We start from the raw sequence: 20,562 nt of genomic DNA, 5'->3' as shown, positions 1-20,562 counted from the left end.
AAATGTATGAAAGACACCAACAATGGCCAAATACAAAGATAACTCTAGTCCGGATTCATTAAGGAATTTCTGACAGAACACTCCTTAAAACGTCCCAAAGTTTTTGCACAACTCGAAACTGTGAAAAATAGGGATTTTTGTGTACTCACCGTAAAATCCTTTTCTCCGAGCCATTCATTAGGGGACACAGACCGTGGGTGTATGCTGCTGCCAATAGGAGGCTGACACTAAGTGATATAAAAAAAGTTAGCTCCTCCCCTGCAGTATAAACCCTCCTGCTGGCTCTCAGCTAACCAGTTCGGTGCAAAAGCAGTAGGAGATCAATAACAATATATGAGCGTATAGCATGTCATATTATGAGAGTTATAGCATGTCAGATTATAAAAAACAATCATAAGCTAATAACAGGGTGGGAGCTGTGTCCCCCAATGCATGGCTCGGAGAAAAGGATTTTACGGTGAGTACACAAAAATCCCTATTTCTCCTTCGCCTCATTGGGGGACACAGACCGTGGGACGTCCCAAAGCAGTCCCTGGGTAGGGACAACAACAAATCAGGCCCTGTGTAACCGCTACTTACAAGTGCGCCTCCAGAGTCCGCCTGCCCAGACTCACATCTGTGGAAGTGTGGGAATTATAGTGCTTCAAGAATGCATGCGGACTGGATGAATCCGCAAGCTTGCAGGCGTGCCTTGCTGACGCCTGGTGCCTAGAACCCTTGATAGACAGGGAGATAGGCTGACATCTAGCACGGAAGGACTCCTGGATGGTGAAAAGAATTCACCATGTTATCATGGTCGATGAAACGGCTAAACCCTTCCTGAAAATGTCAGGAAGCCTTCCTCTACCGTCAGGAAGACCAAATAAAACGTCCAACCTTCAGAAGGACGCCGTGCTCAAGACGTACCTACTCAGAGCACTCACTTCGTCCAGAATATGGGGGATCTTATTCCATTTTGTGGACTGGAGCCAAAAGAGATGAGGGAAGAACTATGCCCTCATAACAGTGGTAATACAGTACCACCTTGGTAACAAGGGATGGAGATGGCCTGAGGACAACCTTGCCTCGAAGGAAATAAGGGAAAAAAGTCTGAAAGAGCAGAATAAGCTAGCTTCGAAGACTCGTCAGAGTGAGAATATCGCAGAGGAGAACGAGACGACTTTCCCTGATAGTAAAGTCTGCCCGGATGAAAAAGGAGCCTACTGTAAGGCTCCTAGGAATAATAAGGTCCCAATGATCTAACGGTATGCGATAGGGAAGAACTACGTGTGAAAACTCCCTGTGAGAAAGTCCCTACTTGCGGTTGTGCTGCGATAAGGCGAGAAGATACTAGCTCCGCAAACAAAAAAACGGACGTGGTCAGTGCGGATCTCTGAGGATCACTGGGGCCCCTTTCTGCTTCCGAAAGGCTTTCGGAAGCAGTGGAAGGGGAGTTATGGAAACTGGTACCACGGCAGAACCAGAGCATGGAGAGCGATGGCTCTTGGATCTCGAGGCCGAATCACGAACTCGAGTACATTGGCCTTCAGTCTGGATGTCATCCCACCTACAACTGGAAAGCTCCAGTAAGGACAGATCTGATGGAAGACTTCGGGGTGAAGTTCCCACTGACTTGAGGCGGAACCCTGACGGCTGAATTTGTTTGCCGTTCAGAGTTCTACTTCTGGGATATATACTGCCGAGATCACCGAATAATAGACTTCGGCCCATCAGAGAAAGTGAGGTACCTCGGTCATGGCGCCTGACCGTGGGTACCTGCTAGATGACTGACGTAAGGCACCGCCGTGGCATTATCCAATTGAATTCGGATAGGGAGACCCACCAGAAGGCAGTGGACCTGCTGTAAGACTACCGTTCGGATCTCCAGAACAATGATGGGGAGAAGAAGACTGGCATTGGAAGTAACTAATAACCATTGAACCGGGAGAAAGGCCCTGGATGAAGAAGGAGCTCAGAGACTATTGTCTGAAAGTCTGCTTGACTTTCTGAAAACGAGCGGAGCGAAGGAAACCGCTTCCATTGTCGTCACCATTTTTGCTCAGAACTCTCTTAGCAAATCGAATGAAATGAGGGGGTGAGTAATCAAGTCCTCAGAACTCTCCTTGCGCGAGCTCCCTGTTGAAGGGCCATGACCTTGTCTCGAGGAAGAATTACCATCCTTCTAGAAGTGTGCAGGATCATCCTCAAAAAGGATATCTGCTGGGCTGGAAATGAGGAGAACTTGTCTAAGTGTAGCTGCCAGCCCAGGAGAGAAGGTATCGCAAGAGATATAGACGACTCAGCGTAGTCCTGGAAGGGCGGCTAGACAGACCAAACAGGGCAGGACGAGCACGCCTCTAGAGTGCAAGAGAAACATGACATCCGCCATGACCCGAGCGAACACTCTGGGTGCGGAAGCAAGGCCGATGGACAAGGTTGTGACTTGAAAATGCTGTTGACGAATGGAAAGGCGAAGGAATTTTTGCAGAGGGCAAGCAACCCGAATGTCGATGGATGCCAGAAACTGCACCTTTTTCTGTTAAAGTAATGGCTGAGCGGAGGGACTCCATCCAAAGAAGGAGGACCATGTCAAAGGTTGTTAGAAGTTTGAGGTCCAGGGTCGATCTTACTTTTCGTTCCCCTGTTTGGAACCAAGATCCCTTAGATCTAGACTGTGCTGGACAATCCTTATACAATCCTTTGTCAGTCTCCCGCTCAAAAGATTTGATTGGCCAGTTGTTGCTGGTGTGAATCAAGGTAGTTAAGGTCTCCAGCCAGGAAACCATTGCTCTAGCAATCCATGCGGCCGCTAGGGAGGATAGAGCGCTGGACCCGAAGCCGCAAGACGGAACGAACCAGATTTGCTATCTGACAGTCCGTGGTATTTTTAATTGATCACCCATCAGGTAGGGATACTGGTAGGTATACCACAGGAGATTCTACCCGGTTAAACTGCCCCATGGCAGAATGTGCAGCTGCATCCAGCAGGTCATAGTCTCTTGCCATCTCCTCTTTTCACGGTGCAGAGATAAAAATTAGGAACCCTCGATCCATCAACCTCTTAACAGGGAAGTGGAGAGGAATTGTCCGCCCTCTTGCATCATCCACTAAATAGTGGTGATGCAGAGGGGGGAGCTCGTACGCCAAAAAGGGTGCCTCTATATGTCCACAAAGTTCAGGTCTCCAGGAGGACAGGACAGGTTGTCTGGCGTTAGGCTTGGATGCAGAAGAGGAAACATGGAGACGACACTCCGTGTGCTCGTCTGTTGATGGTGTGGGGAGATCGGTGCCCTTTAAAAGGACCCGTCGCCCTTAAAAAACAGGCCAGGCATGGCATCCCACGTAGAGGCTTCAGTCCAGTGAATCGCTTATCCGAATTGAATGGCAAATGCTCTCGAGGGAGTTTAGTCTCTGAAGCTCTGGCAAGCTCAGGCAATATCCAATCCATATTCAGAGCCTTGTTGTCATCAAATCAATGGTGAGGGAGCAGGAAACGAAAAACTTCCGTTTTCTAGATGCCTGTATGTTTCTAGACGCCTGCACGTTTCTAGAATACTTGCGGCCCCTGCTAGCCGATGGCTCCCATGTAGGATAGGGACCATGTATATTGGTCCTGCGAGCACTCCAAACACAGAGGGTACACAGAGGGATTCAATCTCTTGGTCCGAGAACCATGGATTGGTCAGTGAAGAAGTCCACTGAGGGGAACTAGAGGATAAAGCTGGGGTCGGCGGCGGAGGGCTCCTCGGACTGATCAAGCACCTTTAAGACCAGGAAATACTGGTCATACGCCTTTAAGACCAGGGAATACTGGTCATGCGCCTTTAAGACCAGGAAATACTGGTCATGCGCCTTTAAGACCAGGGAATACTGGTCATGCGCCTTTAAGACCAGGGAATACTGGTCATGCGCCTTTAAGAACAGAGAATACTGGTCATGCGCCTTTAAGACCAGGGAATACTGGTCATGCGCCTTTAAGACCAAAGAATACTGGCCATGCGCCTTTAAGACCAGAGAATACTGGCCATGCGCCTTTAAGACCGGGGAATACTGGTCATGCGCCTTTAAGACCAGGGAATACTGGTCATGCATGCGCCTTTAAGACCAGGGAATACTGGTCATGCACCTTTAAGAGCAGGGAATACTGGTCATGCACCTTTAAGAGCAGGGAATACTGGTCATGCACCTTTAAGAGCAGGGAATACTGGTCATGCACCTTTAAGAGCAGGGAATACTGGTCATGCACCTTTAAGAGCAGGGAATACTGGTCATGCACCTTTAAGAGCAGGGAATACTGGTCATGCACCTTTAAGAGCAGGGAATACTGGTCATGCACCTTTAAGACCAGGGAATACTGGTCATGCACCTTTAAGACCAGGGAATACTGGTCATGCACCTTTAAGACCAGAGAATACTGGTCATGCACCTTTAAGACCAGAGAATACTGGTCATGCACCTTTAAGACCAGAGAATACTGGTCATGCACCTTTAAGACCAGAGAATACTGGTCATGCACCTTTAAGACCAGAGAATACTGGTCATGCACCTTTAAGACCAGAGAATACTGGTCATGCACCTTTAAGACCAGAGAATACTGGTCATGCACCTTTAAGACCAGAGAATACTGGTCATGCACCTTTAAGACCAGAGAATACTGGTCATGCACCTTTAAGACCAGAGAATACTGGACATGCACCTTTAAGACCAGAGAATACTGGACATGCACCTTTAAGACCAGAGAATACTGGTCATGCACCTTTAAGACCAGAGAATACTGGTCATGCACCTTTAAGACCAGAGAATACTGGTCATGCACCTTTAAGACCAGAGAATACTGGTCATGCACCTTTAAGACCAGAGAATACTGGTCATGCACCTTTAAGACCAGAGAATACTGGTCATGCACCTTTAAGACCAGAGAATACTGGTCATGCACCTTTAAGACCAGAGAATACTGGTCATGCACCTTTAAGACCAGAGAATACTGGTCATGCACCTTTAAGACCAGAGAATACTGGACATGCACCTTTAAGACCAGAGAATACTGGACATGCACATTTAAGACCAGAGAATACTGGTCATGCGCCTTTAAGACTGGGAATCCTGGCCACATGCCTTTAAGACCAGGGAATACTGGTCATGTGCCTTTAAGATCAGGTACTTCCTTACCTGGGTACTGATGTAGAGTCGATGTGCCCCTTTAATGCAAAAATACTGTCAGCCCAGTGTGAGCTGGCCGGGTGGACCAAGATGGCAACCGGGAGCTGCAGAGTTGATAAAATCTCGCAGAGCGAGAAGCGCCAATTTGGGGGGCGGAGCCACAGACACGATGTTGAATAGGCCTAAGCCGGGGCCTAAATTTCTGTAGCCGGCGGACGTCACCAGTGGGTCGTTCCAGGCAAGACTTCCAGGATGCGGCCTACAAATCGGCCGAAGCCGGGGACTAAATTTTTTGCAGCCATCCAGAGCGTTACCTCAGGGAGGTGGGCCACAGGGAAGTGGCTGAGGCTGCCTGTCAGCATGTGAATATCCCACTGAAGATGGATCCACTCATCATTGGTGCGCGTCCCGGCATGGAGCCACCGCGGATGTGGGTTTCAGCGCTGTTCTGTGCAGCGTGGACGGTGCAGGGATAAGCCTCAATCCATCATCCGTTTGTTAGGGAGGTGGAGAGGAACCGTCCGCCTCCTTGTGCCATCCGCTTTCACAGTGGTGGGACAGTGGGGGCTGCTCGGACGCCATAGAGAGGGGCCTCTGTACAGCCACGGAGTTCAGTCCGGGTGGACAGGGCCAGTTGTCCGGCATTAGGCCTGGCTCCAGGAGAGGACACTCCATGTGCTCGCCTGCTGCTGGTGTGGGGAGATCGGGACCATGAAAGGAACCGTCGCCCCTGAAGTGAGCTCAGGCATGGCTTCCCACGTCGCAGGAGAGGGTACGGGGAGGTATACTCGCCGTGCTCGCCTGTTGATGGTTCGGGGGAGATCGGAACCTTGAAAGGAACCGTCGCCCCCTTCACTCCGTTAATTAAAAAATAAAAATTTACAGAAACGTAAACAATAAAATAAAAACGTTGGGGTCTGAAACAGACCCATGTGCCTCCTACAGACACTAAGCAAGAACTGGTTAGCTGAGAGCCAGCAGGAGGGTGTATACTGCAGGGGAGGAGCTGAGAGCCAGCAGGAGGGTGTATACTGCAGGGGAGGAGCTGAGAGCCAGCAGGAGGGTGTATACTGCAGGGGAGGAGCCGAGAGCCAGCAGGAGGTGTATACTGCAGGGGAGGAGCCGAGAGCCAGCAGGAGGGTGTATACTGCAGGGGAGGAGCCGAGAGCCAGCAGGAGGGTGTATACTGCAGGGGAGGAGCCGAGAGCCAGCAGGAGGGTGTATACTGCAGGGGAGGAGCCGAGAGCCAGAAGGAGGGTGTATACTGCAGGGGAGGAGCCGAGAGCCAGCAGGAGGGTGTATACTGCAGGGGAGGAGCCGAGAGCCAGCAGGAGGGTGTATACTGCAGGGGAGGAGCTGAGAGCCAGCAGGGGGGTGTATACTGCAGGGGAGGAGCCGAGAGCCAGCAGGAGGGTGTATACTGCAGGGGAGGAGCTGAGAGCCAGCAGGAGGATGTATGCTGCAGGGGAGGAGCCGAGAGCCAGCAGGAGGGTGTATACTGCAGGGGAGGAGCCGAGAGCCAGCAGGAGGGTGTATACTGCAGGGGAGGAGCCGAGAGCCAGCAGGGGGGTGTATACTGCAGGGGAGGAGCCGAGAGCCAGCAGGAGGGTGTATACTGCAGGGGAGGAGCCGAGAGCCAGCAGGAGGGTGTATACTGCAGAGGAGGAGCTGAGAGCCAGCAGGAGGGTGTATACTGCAGGGGAGGAGCTGAGAGCCAGCAGGAGGGTGTATACTGCAGGGGAGGAGCTGAGAGCCAGCAGGAGGGTGTATACTGCAGGGGAGGAGCTGAGAGCCAGCAGGAGGGTGTATACTGCAGGGGAGGAGCCGAGAGCCAGGAGGAGGGTGTATACTGCAGGGGAGGAGCCGAGAGCCAGCAGGAGGGTGTATACTGCAGGGGAGGAGCTGAGAGCCAGCAGGAGGGTGTATACTGCAGGGGAGGAGCTGAGAGCCAGCAGGAGGGTGTATACTGCAGGGGAGGAGCCGAGAGCCAGGAGGAGGGTGTATACTGCAGGGGAGGAGCCGAGAGCCAGCAGGAGGGTGTATACTGCAGGGGAGGAGCTGAGAGCCAGCAGGAGGGTGTATACTGCAGGGGAGGAGCTGAGAGCCAGCAGGAGGGTGTATACTGCAGGGGAGGAGCTGAGAGCCAGGAGGAGGGTGTATACTGCAGGGGAGGAGCTGAGAGCCAGCAGGAGGGTGTATACTGCAGGGGAGGAGCTGAGAGCCAGCAGGAGGGTGTATACTGCAGGGGAGGAGCTGAGAGCCAGCAGGAGGGTGTATACTGCAGGGGAGGAGCTGAGAGCCAGCAGGAGGGTGTATACTGCAGAGGAGGAGCTGAGAGCCAGCAGGAGGGTGTATACTGCAGGGGAGGAGCTGAGAGCCAGCAGGAGGGTGTATACTGCAGGGGAGGAGCTGAGAGCCAGCAGGAGGGTGTATACTGCAGGGGAGGAGCTGAGAGCCAGGAGGAGGGTGTATACTGCAGGGGAGGAGCTGAGAGCCAGCAGGAGGGTGTATACTGCAGGGGAGGAGCTGAGAGCCAGCAGGAGGGTGTATACTGCAGGGGAGGAGCTGAGAGCCAGCAGGAGGGTGTATACTGCAGGGGAGGAGCTGAGAGCCAGCAGGAGGGTGTATACTGCAGGGGAGGAGCCGAGAGCCAGCAGGAGGGTGTATACTGCAGAGGAGGAGCTGAGAGCCAGCAGGAGGGTGTATACTGCAGGGGAGGAGCTGAGAGCCAGCAGGAGGGTGTATACTGCAGGGGAGGAGCTGAGAGCCAGCAGGAGGGTGTATACTGCAGGGGAGGAGCTGAGAGCCAGCAGGAGGGTGTATACTGCAGGGGAGGAGAGAACTTTTTTTGTATCACTTAGTGTCAGCCTCCTATTGGCAGCAGCATACACCCACGGTCTGTGTCCCCCAATGAGGCGAAGGAGAAAATGTTGTGACATGTGGTGGTTTGATGCCAGTCCGGGCAAAGTGGGCACAGCTGGAGCAGGATGGGCTGTAGTGAAGACCGCCCAACAAATTAATCATAATTTATGGGGAAAAAAATGGCATAAACTAGACCAAGCCCCTGGGCTGGAGTAACAAATTTGTCAGAAGGAAACATCTCGTAATAAATTTGGCGAACCTTACTCCAGCGATCTTTTCAATAAGACCAATGTGCAAAACGCCAGTTTTCAGAAATTGGGGTCTTAGTCTATACGTATCTATATCGTGGCTTTATCACTGCTGTTGCATATGGAATCCTCCGCTGGATATCATTAGTGCCTGACAGACCCCCAATGATGTGGACTGCAGGTGGTCAAAAGCAATTTGTCTGTAAACTTTTCAAATGAATAAGGATTGTCCAAATCACAAACGTTCTCATTACTTTGGGTCAATGGCACGCTAGAGAAGAGAAAAAAATGAAACCTTACCATTGAGAATGGCAGCACATTCCAGGAGGGCTCCGTAGGTGGTGTCGCCATCAACTACAGACACAGAAAGTGTGGCAACTGTGGTCACGCCATATAGAACATCCATTGTTTGTTTCTGAGAACAGCAAAAAGAAACAGATTATGTGACTAGTTCACTGATCACAGGATAGAGCAGATGTTTAATAGGACGGATCCGCCCGATATCCACACTACGCTCCTCTGGCACAGCCGCCATCAGCAGTCTTTTCTGGCTTCACAATCACTTGTGATGTTATTAGCCTCTCTCAATTTATGTAGCCAAGTACTTACTACAGCTAGGACTTCTGGCCTTCAGTGACAATGAGGCATGCATGTGTCTAAAATAAGTAAAAAAAAATAAAAATCAAGCATGCTGAAATCCAACATGCCCGATCCTTCCCTTAGCACAACATCTGCAATCAGCACAGAGTTGGCAAACCACCATACACACCAGATGGACAGCTGGTCATACTGAAAGCAACAGATTCACACAGGGATTGTCAGCTTGGTTATAAAGTTACTTTAGTATAGAAATATTTATAAGAAGGGCAGCACGGTGGCTCAGTGGTTAGCACTGCAGCGTAGCAACACTGGGGTCCTGGGTTCAAATCCCACCAAGAACAACATCTGCAAAGAGTTTGTATGTTCTCCCCGTGTTTGCGTGGGTTTCTTCCAGGTACTCCGATTTCCTCCCACATTCCAAAAACATACTGATAGGGAATTCAGATTGTGAGCCCCATCGGGGACAGCGATGATGAGGTGTGCAACTTGTAAAGCGCTGGGAATATGTTATCGCTATATAAAAATAAAGATTATTATTATTTATTGAAAAGAGAGATGCAAGCCATACTTCCCACCACAATTCACTTTGTGCATGAGATCCAGATTAGGCTACTTTTACACTAGCGTCAGATTCGGCCCGTCGCAGTGCGTCGGGCCGAGATTCCGACGCTAGCGTTTGTTGTGCCGCACAACGGAGGCAGCGGATGCATTTCTCCGGCACATCCGCTGCCCCATTGTAAGGTGCGGGGAGGTGGGGGCGGAGCTCCGGCCGCGCATGTGCGGTCGGAAAAAGCGGTCCGTCGGCTGCAAAAAACGTTACATTTAACGTTTTTTGCTCCCGGCGGTCCGCCACAACACGGCGCAACCGTCGCAAGACGGTTGCGACGTGTGTCAATACGTCGCAATGCGTCGGTAATGTAACTCTATGGGGCAAAAACGCATCCTGCAAACAACTTTGCAGGATGCGTTTTTTCCCCTAAACGACGCATTGCGACGTATTAAAAAAAACGCCAGTGTGAAAGTAGCCTTAGAGATCACTACAAAACAAGCAGTAAACTTCTAATAGCACAAAGACAAACCCCTTTTATAGGCTATACATACCTGTTGGAAGTGCGCCATCAGGAGCTGAGCCTGCTAAATAGAAGGTGGGTGCCAGACGTGTTACATAATGTAGCAGGCACCCGAGAGTAACTGTTTAACCGCAAAGATTTAACGCCTCAATGCTGATGTCAACATTTAATAGGCCTCAAAGGCTGCAAAGACCACTGGGTCCCCTTGGCTTGATGCAATCACTGTGGCTCTGACTGATTTCCTTCTGAAGATCTTCCTGTCTGTCTGCCATGGTATTGAGGCTATGATGCCCTGCCTGTATCTGGGCTTCACAGACCAGCATTTATATACGGTATATATATATATATTTATATACCTCACCTACTGTATTCTCACCCATCCCTTGTAGATTGTGAGCCTTCGCGGGCAGGGTCCTCATTCCTCCTGTACCAGTTATGACTTGTATTGTTTAAGATTATTGTACTTGTTTTTATTATGTATACCCCTCCTCACATGTAAAGCGCCATGGAATAAATGGCGCTATAACAATAAATAATAATAATAATAATATATATATTGCAATAGCACAGCATTGCATAGAAAAAATAAGAACTGAAAATGTGACGACAAATAGCAGCTTTCCAGACTAATTGGATTTCTTTATGAGGCATAATATCTGAAGAGTCACAGTCTACATACCTACAATACTCAGCAACTACTAGCTAACAGTTCACAGATTTATCTTTAGTTACAGTATGGGCGATCAAAAGTTAAAATCCACTAAGGGAAAATATATACAGTATAAAGGTTGTTACTAGTGATGAGCGAGTGTACTCGTTGCTCTGGTGTTCCCGAGCACGCTCGGGTTATCTCCGAGTATTTGTTAGTGTTCGGAGATTTAGTTTTCATCACCTCAGCTGCATGATTTACAGCTATTAGCCAGGCTGAGTACATGTGGGGGTTGCCTGGTTGCTAGGGAATCCCCACATGTAATCAAGCTGGCTAGTAGATGTAAATCATTCAGCTGCCGCGATGAAAACTAAATCCCCGAACAATAACAAATACTCAGAGGTCACCCGAGCAACGAGTACACTCGCTCATCACTAGTTGTTACGTCACATGAGCCCTGCGTCCACAATCAGCGCTGGCATCACTGTCTCCACCTTTGGACATATTGAACATCAACATGAAGTCTGGGCTGCAGCAAATCTCTGACTTCCTCTTGATGGTCAATCTGTCTGAAGTCGGGGCATGTGACGCCAGCGATGATTGTGGGCGCAGCCCTCTAGATCACAAGTGCAGACACTACTGGAACGAGAGGGAAGTATAAGCGTTTTTATTTTAACGGGGCCAAACCAGACTTTTCTCAAAATATAAATATCGACATCTAGTAAAGTAAGAAAATAGGGATTTTTGTGTACTCACCATAAAATCCTTTTCTCCGAGCCATTCATTGGGGGACACAGACAGGGGGTGTATGCTGCTGCCACTAGGTGGCTGACACTAAGTGATACAAAGAAAGTTAGCTCCTCCCCTGCAGTATACACCCTCCTGCTGGCTCTCAGCTAACCAGTTCGGTGCAAAAGCAGGAGGAGATCAATAAACAATATATGAGCTTATAACATGTCCCATTATATAGGAGAGTATTGCATGTTAAATTATAAAACAAGCACAATCTAATAACAGGGTGGGAGCTGTGTCCCCAATGAATGGCTCGGAGAAAAGGATTTTACGGTGAGTACACAAAAATCCCTATTTCTCCTACGCCTCATTGGAGGAAACAGACCGTGGGACGTCCCAAAGCAGTCCCTGGGTGGGGACATCATCAGATCAGGCCCTGTGTAACCGCTACTTACAATTGCAACACCGCGGCCTGCAGAGTCCGCATGTCCAGACTCACATCTGTGGAAGTCTGGGAATTATAGTGCTTCAAGAATGCATGCGGACTGGACGACCTCACAAGCTTGCAGGTGTGCTATGCCGAGACCTTGTGCCTAGAATCCAAGAAACCTCGATAGACATGGAGATAGGATGACATCTAACACGGAAGGACTCCTGGATGGTGTAACAAATCCACCAAGCTAACATGGCCGATGAAACGGCTAAACCTTTCCTGTAACCGTCAGGAAGCCGTCCTCTTACAGTGAGGTAGCCCAAATCAAGTGTCTAACCTTCGGAAGGACGCCGTCCTCGAGACGTACCTACTCAGAGCACTCACCACATTCAGAATATGGGGAACCCAGGATCATTAAGGTCCCAAAGATCTAACGGTATGCGATAGGGAAGAACCACATGTGAAGACTCCCTGCGAGGAAGTCTACATTTGCAGTTTTGTTGCAGTAAGACTGAAAAATACCAGTTCCACAAACAAGAAAAACCTGACATGGTCAGTGCGGATCTCCCAGGATCACTGGGGCCCTTCCTGCTTCCGAAAAGATTTCAGAAGTAGTGGAAGAGGGGTGAAGGAAACTGGTACCATGGAAGAACCAGAGCATGCACTGCAATGGCTTTTGGACCTAGAGGCCAAACCATGAACTTAGAGTACATTGGCGTTCAGTCTGGACGCCATCCGACCTACATCTGGAATGCTCCAGAGAAGACAGATCTGATGGAAGACTTCTGGGTGAAGTTCCCACTCACATGAGGCGGGACCCTGACGGCGTCCACTGCCCAGAGTTCTACTCCTGAGATGTGTAGTGCAAAGATCACCAAATGATAGATCGTGGCCCAACAGAGAATGTGAGGTACCACGGCCATGACGCCTGACCGTGGGTACCTGACGTATGGGACAGACGTGGGATTGTCTGATTGAAACCTTGAGAAGGCAGTGGACCTGCCGTAAAACTAGCCGTACCGTTCGGATCCCCAGAACAATGATCAGGAGAAGAGGACTGGCATCAGTAGTCAGTAATAACCATTGAACCGGGAGAAAGGATCTCCCCTGAATGAGGAAGGAGCTCAGAGACTTCTCTCTGAAAACCTGATTGACCTGCAGAAAAACGAGAGGAACGAAGGAAAACATCGTCACCAATTTTCCTCAGGACCCTCCTAGCAAATGGAGTGGAATGAGGGGATGAGTGAACAAGTGCGCAAGCTCCCTGTTGAAGGGCCACGGCCTTGTCTCAAGGGAGAATCACCAACTTTCTGGAAAATTCCAGGATCATCCTCAAAAAAAAAAAAAAGAATATCTGCTGGGCTGGAAATGAGGAAAAAAACTTGTCTAAGGTTAGCTGCCAGCCCAGGAGAGAGAGAGGGTATAGAAGAGATATAGACGACTCAGCGCAGTGCTGGAAGAGCGGCTAGACAGTCGACCAGATAGGGCAGGACGACCATGCCTCTAGGGTGCAAGAGGAACATGACAGCCGCCATAACCCCTGCGAACACTCTGGGTGTGGTAGCAAGGCCGAAGGACAAGGTTGTGATTTGAAAATGCTGTTCACGAAAGGGAAAGCGAAGGAATTTTTGAAGAGGGGAAAACATAGGAATGTTAAGGTAAGCATCCCAAATGTCGGTGGATGCCAGAAACTCCACTTTTTCTGTTGAAGTAATGGCTGAGCGGAGGAACTCTATCCGAAAAAGGCGGAAGAAGTTTGAGGTTCAGGGTCGGTCTTACTTTTCGGTCCCCATTTTGGAACCAAGATCCCTTAAATCCAGACCGTCCTGGACAACTGATCCACTGCTGGTTGAGTCTATAGGAAATCAAAATAGTTAAGGTCTCTGACCAAGAGACCATTGCTCTAGCAACACATGCGGCGGCTAAGGAAGGGTAGAGCGCTGAACTGGAGGCCGCAAGACAGAACAAACTAGATTTGCTATCTGACAGTCCTTTGTATTTTTAATTGATGACCCATCGGTTAGGGATACTGGTAGGTATACCACAGGAGATTCTATCCGGTTAATATGCCAAGTGGCAGAATGCATAGCTGCATGCAGAAGGTTAGGAAAAAAGTCTCTTACTATCGCCACTCTCTTTTGACGGTGCGGAGATAAAATGATGAACCCTCGAATCACCATTCACCACACATGTGTGTGTGGACGCCAAAAAGGGAGCTTCTGTACATCCACAGAGTTAAGGTCCCTGGGTGGACAGGGCTGGTTGTTCGGCTATAGGCCTGGCTGTATAAGAGGATACATGGAGGCGAAACTCCATGTACTCGTCTATCGATGGTGTGGGGAGATCGGTGCCCTTTAAAAGGACCCGTCGCCCTTAAGAATCACACCAAGCATGGCATCTCACGTCCTCACGTGTTTGCATATTGGCTGAAAAAAAGGGATACCGCGCTTGCAGAGGTTTCTGTCCAGTGGATCGCTTATCCGGACGTTACCTGTCCGGGTGAATGGCAAATGCTCTGCGCGGTAGTTTAGTTTCCTTATGAGGGACGCTGAGTGATCTAGAGCAGGGGTCCCCAACTCCAGTCCTCAAGGCCCACCAACATGTCATGTTTTCAGGATTTCCTTAGTCTTGCCCAGGTAATAATTGCATCACCTGTGCAATGCAAAGGAAATCCTGAAAACATGACCTGTTGGTGGGCCTTGAGGACTGGAGTTGGGGACCCCTGATCTAGAGTAGAACCAAAGTCCTCGTCAATCTACAGAGATTGGGTGATGATATAAATAGGCGAATCCATCCTTTTCTGAAATTCTGGTCAGCCCAGAACCAAGGCAATAATCCAATCCATATTCAGAGACTTGTTCTCAGCAAATCATTGTTGAGTGATCAGGAAATGAAACTTCCGTTTTCTAGGCGCGTGTACGTTTCTAGAAAACTTGCGGTTCCTGCTAGCCGACGGCTCCTGTGAGCCACAGAGGTTACACGGAGGGATTCAATCTCTTGTCAGAGAATCCATGGGTTGCGGCAGTGACGAAGCCCACTCAGGGAACTAGGTACTCTGGGATAAGCTGGGATTGGCGGCGGAGGGCTCCTGAGCTCATTTAGGGTGACCGGCTTCGGACTGGTCATGTGCCCTTAAGACAAGGGAATATTGGTTATGTGCCCTTAAGACAAAGGAATATTGGTCATGTGCCCTTAAGACCAGGGAATACTGGTCATATGCCCTTAAGGCCAGGGAATACTGGTCATGTGCCCTTAAGACCAGGGAATACGGGTCATCTGCCTTTAAGACTAGGGAATACTGGTCATGTACCTTTATGCAGTACTTCCTTACTCTGTTGTAGAGTCGTTGTGCCCCTTTAATGCAAAACCATCACCCCTGTGTGTGTGTGTGTGCTGGCAGGGTGGACCAAGATGGCCACCGGGAGTTGCAGAGCTGGTAAAGTCTCGCAGAGAGCGAGAGGTGCCAATTTGGGGGGCGGAGTCACAGACACGATGAGGGCAGAGCCTCGTGACTTCCATGAATAGGCTCAAGCCGGGGCCTAAATTTCTGCAGCCGGCGTGAGCAGGGAAGAAGCACCAGCAAAGGTGTTGTGAATTCTGTGGCTGAATTCACTCCTGTGGTCACAAGTGGTACTGCAGCTACTGAGTTTCCTCCCTCAGGTGTTCTGGTGAGCTCGTTAACTGCTTCATTACTTAACTCCGCCTGATGCTGCTATCCTTGCTCCTTGTCAATGTTTCAGTGTTGGATCTGAGCTTCTCCTGATTGTTCCTGTGACCTGCTGCTCTGTATAGCTAAGTGCTTTTTGCTTTTTTGTTGCTTTTTTTCTGTCCAGCTTGTCTTTTGTTTTGCTGGAAGCTCTGAGACGCAAAGGGTGTACCGCCGTGCCGTTAGTTCGGCACGGTGGGTTTTTTTTTGCCCCCTTTGCGTGGTTTTGCTTTAGGGTTTTTTGTAGACTGCAAAGTTCGCTTTACTGTCCTCGCTCTGTCCTAGAATATCGGGCCCCACTTTGCTGAATCTATTTCATCCCTACGTTTTGTCTTTTCATCTTACTCACAGTCATTATATGTGGGGGGCTGCCTTTTCCTTTGGGGAATTTCTCTGGGGCAAGTCAGGCCTATTTTTCTATCTTCAGGCTAGCTAGTTTCTTAGGCTGTGCCGAGTTGCCTAGGTAGTTGTTAGGCGCAATCCACAGCCGCTTTTAGTTGTGTTTAGGATAGGATCAGGTGTGCAGTCTACAGAGTTTCCACGTCTCAGAGCTCGTTCTTGTATTTTTGGGTATTTGTCAAATCACTGTGTGCGCTCTGATCGCTAAGCACACTGTGTTTCTGGATTGCCTTCATAACACCTGTCATTTGGCAAACATAACAGTACAAGGAGCCAAGCTAATGATTCTCAATAGAGAGAAAGAAAAAGTTCTGACATCATTTTTTTTTTTCTGCTCTGTGTTCACTTTTTTTTTTTCCCCCTAGACATTTGGGTGATTCTGGACACAGGTGTGGACATGGATATTCAGGGTCTGTGCTCTTCAATGGATAATCTCGTTATAAATGTACAAAAAATTCAAGATACTATTGATCAGAAATCTATGTTAGAACCAAGAATTCCTATTCCTGATTTGTTTTTTGGAGATAGAACTAAGTTTCTAAGTTTCAAAAATAATTGTAAGCTATTTCTGGCCTTGAAACCTCATTCTTCTGGTAATCCTATTCAACAGGTTTTGATTATTATTTCTTTTTTGCGCGGCGACCCTCAAGACTGGGCATTTTCTCTTGCGCCAGGAGACCCTGCATTGAGTAGTGTCGATGCGTTTTTCCTGGCGCTCGGATTGCTGTACGATGAGCCTAACTCAGTGGATCAGGCTGAGAAAAATTTGCTGGCTTTGTGCCAGGGTCAGGATGATATAGAAGTATATTGTCAGAAATTTAGGAAATGGTCAGTACTCACTCAGTGGAATGAATCTGCGCTAGCAGCTTTGTTCAGAAAGGGTCTCTCTGAGGCTCTTAAGGATGTCATGGTGGGATTTCCTATGCCTGCTGGTTTGAATGAGTCTTTGTCTTTGGCCATTCAGATCGGTCGACGCTTGCGCGAGCGTAAATCTGTGCACCATTTGGCGGTACTGCCTGAGGTTAAACCTGAGCCTATGCAGTGCGATAGGACTATGACTAGAGTTGAACGGCAGGAATACAGACGTCTGAATGGTCTGTGTTTCTACTGTGGTGATTCCACTCATGCTATTTCTGATTGTCCTAAGCGCACTAAGCGGTCCGCTAGGTCTGCCGTCATTGGTACTGTACAGTCCAAATTCCTTCTGTCCATTACCTTGATATGCTCTTTGTCGTCGTTTTCTGTCATGGCGTTTGTGGATTCGGGCGCTGCCCTGAATCTGATGGATTTGGATTATGCTAAACGTTGTGGGTTTTTCTTGGAGCCTTTGCGGTGTCCTATTCCATTGAGAGGAATTGATGCTACACCTTTGGCCAAGAATAAACCTCAATACTGGGCCCAGCTGACCATGTGCATGGCTCCTGCACATCAGGAAGTTATTCGCTTTCTGGTGTTGCATAATCTGCATGATGTGGTCGTGTTGGGGTTGCCATGGCTACAAACCCATAATCCAGTATTGGATTGGAATTCCATGTCGGTATCCAGCTGGGGTTGTCAGGGGGTACATGGTGATGTTCCATTTTTGTCGATTTCGTCATCCACCCCTTCTGAGGTCCCAGAGTTCTTGTCTGATTATCAGGATGTATTTGAAGAGCCCAAGTCCGATGCTCTACCTCCGCATAGGGATTGTGATTGTGCTATCAATTTGATTCCTGGTAGTAAATTCCCTAAAGGTCGATTATTTAATTTATCCGTGCCCGAACACGCCGCTATGCGCAGTTATGTGAAGGAATCCCTGGAGAAGGGACATATTCGCCCATCGTCATCACCACTGGGAGCAGGGTTCTTCTTTGTAGCCAAGAAGGATGGTTCGCTGAGACCGTGTATTGATTACCGCCTTCTTAATAAGATCACTGTTAAATTTCAGTATCCCTTGCCATTGTTATCTGACTTGTTTGCTCGGATTAAGGGGGCTAGTTGGTTCACTAAGATAGATCTTCGTGGTGCGTATAATCTGGTGAGAATCAGGCAAGGAGATGAATGGAAAACTGCATTCAATACGCCCGAGGGTCATTTTGAGTATCTAGTGATGCCGTTCGGACTTGCCAATGCTCCATCTGTGTTTCAGTCTTTAATGCATGACATCTTCCATGAGTATCTGGATAAATTCCTGATTGTTTACTTGGATGACATTTTGATCTTCTCAGATGATTGGGAGTCTCATGTGAAGCAGGTCAGAATGGTTTTTCAGGTCCTGCGTGCTAACTCTTTGTTTGTGAAGGGATCAAAGTGTCTCTTCGGTGTGCAGAAAGTTTCATTTTTGGGGTTCATCTTTACCCCTTCTACTATCGAGATGGATCCAGTTAAGGTCCAAGCCATCCAGGATTGGATTCAGCCGACATCTCTGAAAAGTCTGCAAAAGTTCCTGGGCTTTGCTAATTTTTATCGTCGCTTCATCTGTAATTTGTCTAGCATTGCCAAACCATTGACCGATTTGACCAAGAAGGGTGCTGATTTGGTTAATTGGTCTTCTGCTGCTGTGGAAGCTTTTCAGGAGTTGAAGCGTTGTTTTTGTTCTGCCCCTGTGTTGTGTCAGCCGGATGTTTCTCTTCCGTTCCAGGTCGAGGTTGATGCTTCTGAGATTGGAGCAGGGGCGGTTTTGTCACAGAGAGGTTCTGATTGCTCAGTGATGAAACCATGTGCTTTCTTTTCCAGGAAGTTTTCGCCCGCTGAGCGTAATTATGATGTGGGCAATCGAGAGTTGCTGGCCATGAAGTGGGCATTCGAGGAGTGGCGTCATTGGCTTGAAGGAGCTAAGCATCGCGTGGTGGTATTGACTGATCATAAGAACTTGACTTATCTCGAGTCTGCCAAGCGCTTGAATCCTAGACAGGCCCGTTGGTCGTTATTTTTTGCCCGCTTCGACTTTGTGATTTCGTACCTTCCGGGCTCTAAAAATGTGAAGGCGGATGCTCTGTCTAGGAGTTTTGTGCCCGACTCTCCGGGTTTATCTGAGCCAGCGGGTATCCTCAAGGAAGGAGTCATTGTGTCTGCCATCTCCCCTGATTTGCGGCGGGTGCTGCAAAAATTTCAGGCGAATAAACCTGATCGTTGTCCAGCAGAGAAACTGTTCGTCCCTGATAGGTGGACTAATAAACTTATCTCTGAACTTCATTGTTCGGTGTTGGCTGGTCATCCTGGAATCTTTGGTACCAGAGTTAGTGGCTAGATCCTTCTGGTGGCCATCTCTGTCACGGGATGTACGTACTTTTGTGCAGTCCTGTGGGATTTGTGCTAGGGCTAAGCCCTGCTGTTCTCGTGCCAGTGGGTTGCTTTTGCCCTTGCCGGTCCCAAAGAGGCCTTGGACACATATTTCGATGGATTTCATTTCTGACCTTCCCGTTTCTCAAAAGATGTCAGTCATTTGGGTGGTCTGTGATCGCTTTTCTAAAATGGTCCATCTGGTGCCCTTGGCTAAATTGCCTTCCTCCTCTGATTTGGTACCTTTGTTCTTTCAGCATGTGGTTCGGTTGCATGGCATTCCTGAGAATATTGTTTCTGACAGAGGTTCCCAGTTTGTTTCAAGGTTTTGGCGAGCCTTTTGTGGTAGGATGGGCATTGACCTATCCTTTTCCTCGGCTTTCCATCCTCAGACTAATGGCCAGACCGAACGAACCAATCAGACCTTGGAAACATATCTGAGATGTTTTGTTTCTGCAGACCAGGATGATTGGGTGTCCTTTTTGCCGTTGGCTGAGTTCGCCCTTAATAATCGGGCCAGCTCGGCTACCTTGGTTTCTCCTTTTTTTTGCAATTCTGGGTTCCATCCTCGTTTCTCTTCAGGACAGGTTGAGTCTTCGGACTGTCCTGGTGTGGATTCTGTGGTGGATAGGTTGCAGCAGATCTGGACTCAGGTAGTGGACAATTTGATCTTGTCCCAGGAGAAAGCTCAACTTTTCGCTAATCGCAGACGCCGTGTGGGTCCCCGACTTCGTGTTGGGGATCTGGTTTGGTTATCTTCTCGTCATATTCCTATGAAGGTTTCCTCTCCTAAATTTAAACCTCGTTTTATTGGTCCGTATAGGATTTCTGAGGTTCTCAATCCTGTGTCTTTTCGTTTGACCCTCCCAGACTCCTTTTCCATACATAATGTATTCCATAGGTCGTTGTTGCGGAGATACGTGGCACCTATGGTTCCATCTGTTGAGCCTCCTGCCCCGGTTTTGGTGGAGGGGGAATTGGAGTATATTGTGGAGAAGATTTTGGATTCTCGTGTTTCTAGACGGAAACTCCAGTATCTGGTTAAATGGAAGGGTTATGCTCAGGAAGATAATTCCTGGGTTTTTGCCTCTGATGTTCATGCTTCCGATCTTGTTCGTGCCTTTCATGCGGCTCATCCTGGTCGGCCTGGGGGCTCTAGTGAGGGTTCAGTGACCCCTCCTCCAGGGGGGGGTACTGTTGTGAATTCTGTGGCTGAATTCACTCCTGTGGTCACAAGTGGTACTGCAGCTTCTGAGCTTCCTCCCTCAGGTGTTCTGGTGAGCTCGTTAACTGCTTCATTACTTAACTCCGCCTGATGCTGCTATCCTTGCTCCTTGTCAATGTTTCAGTGTTGGATCTGAGCTTCTCCTGATTGTTCCTGTGACCTGCTGCTCTGTATAGCTAAGTGCTTTTTGCTTTTTTGTTGCTTTTTTTCTGTCCAGCTTGTCTTTTGTTTTGCTGGA

At 48.9% G+C, this 20,562-nt stretch overlaps 1 protein-coding gene across 2 annotated transcripts in view; it reads right to left on the bottom strand.

Annotated features, from left to right (window-relative positions):
- The window catches only part of NCAPG2 (non-SMC condensin II complex subunit G2), a 110,643-nt gene that overhangs the window by 79,907 nt on the left and 10,174 nt on the right, over nucleotides 1-20,562 (bottom strand). For both annotated transcript variants that reach the window (XM_069729715.1, XM_069729717.1), the window contains exon 4: nucleotides 8,550-8,664. In XM_069729715.1, coding sequence (XP_069585816.1) covers nucleotides 8,550-8,664 — 115 coding nt within the window. The remainder of the gene's footprint in view (nucleotides 1-8,549; nucleotides 8,665-20,562) is intronic.

This window comes from Ranitomeya imitator, chromosome 6 (assembly GCF_032444005.1).
Source record: "Ranitomeya imitator isolate aRanImi1 chromosome 6, aRanImi1.pri, whole genome shotgun sequence".
NCBI lineage: Eukaryota > Metazoa > Chordata > Amphibia > Anura > Dendrobatidae > Ranitomeya > Ranitomeya imitator.
The sequence above is the reverse complement of the archived record's forward strand: the minus strand, read 5'-3'. Positions and strand labels throughout refer to the sequence as shown.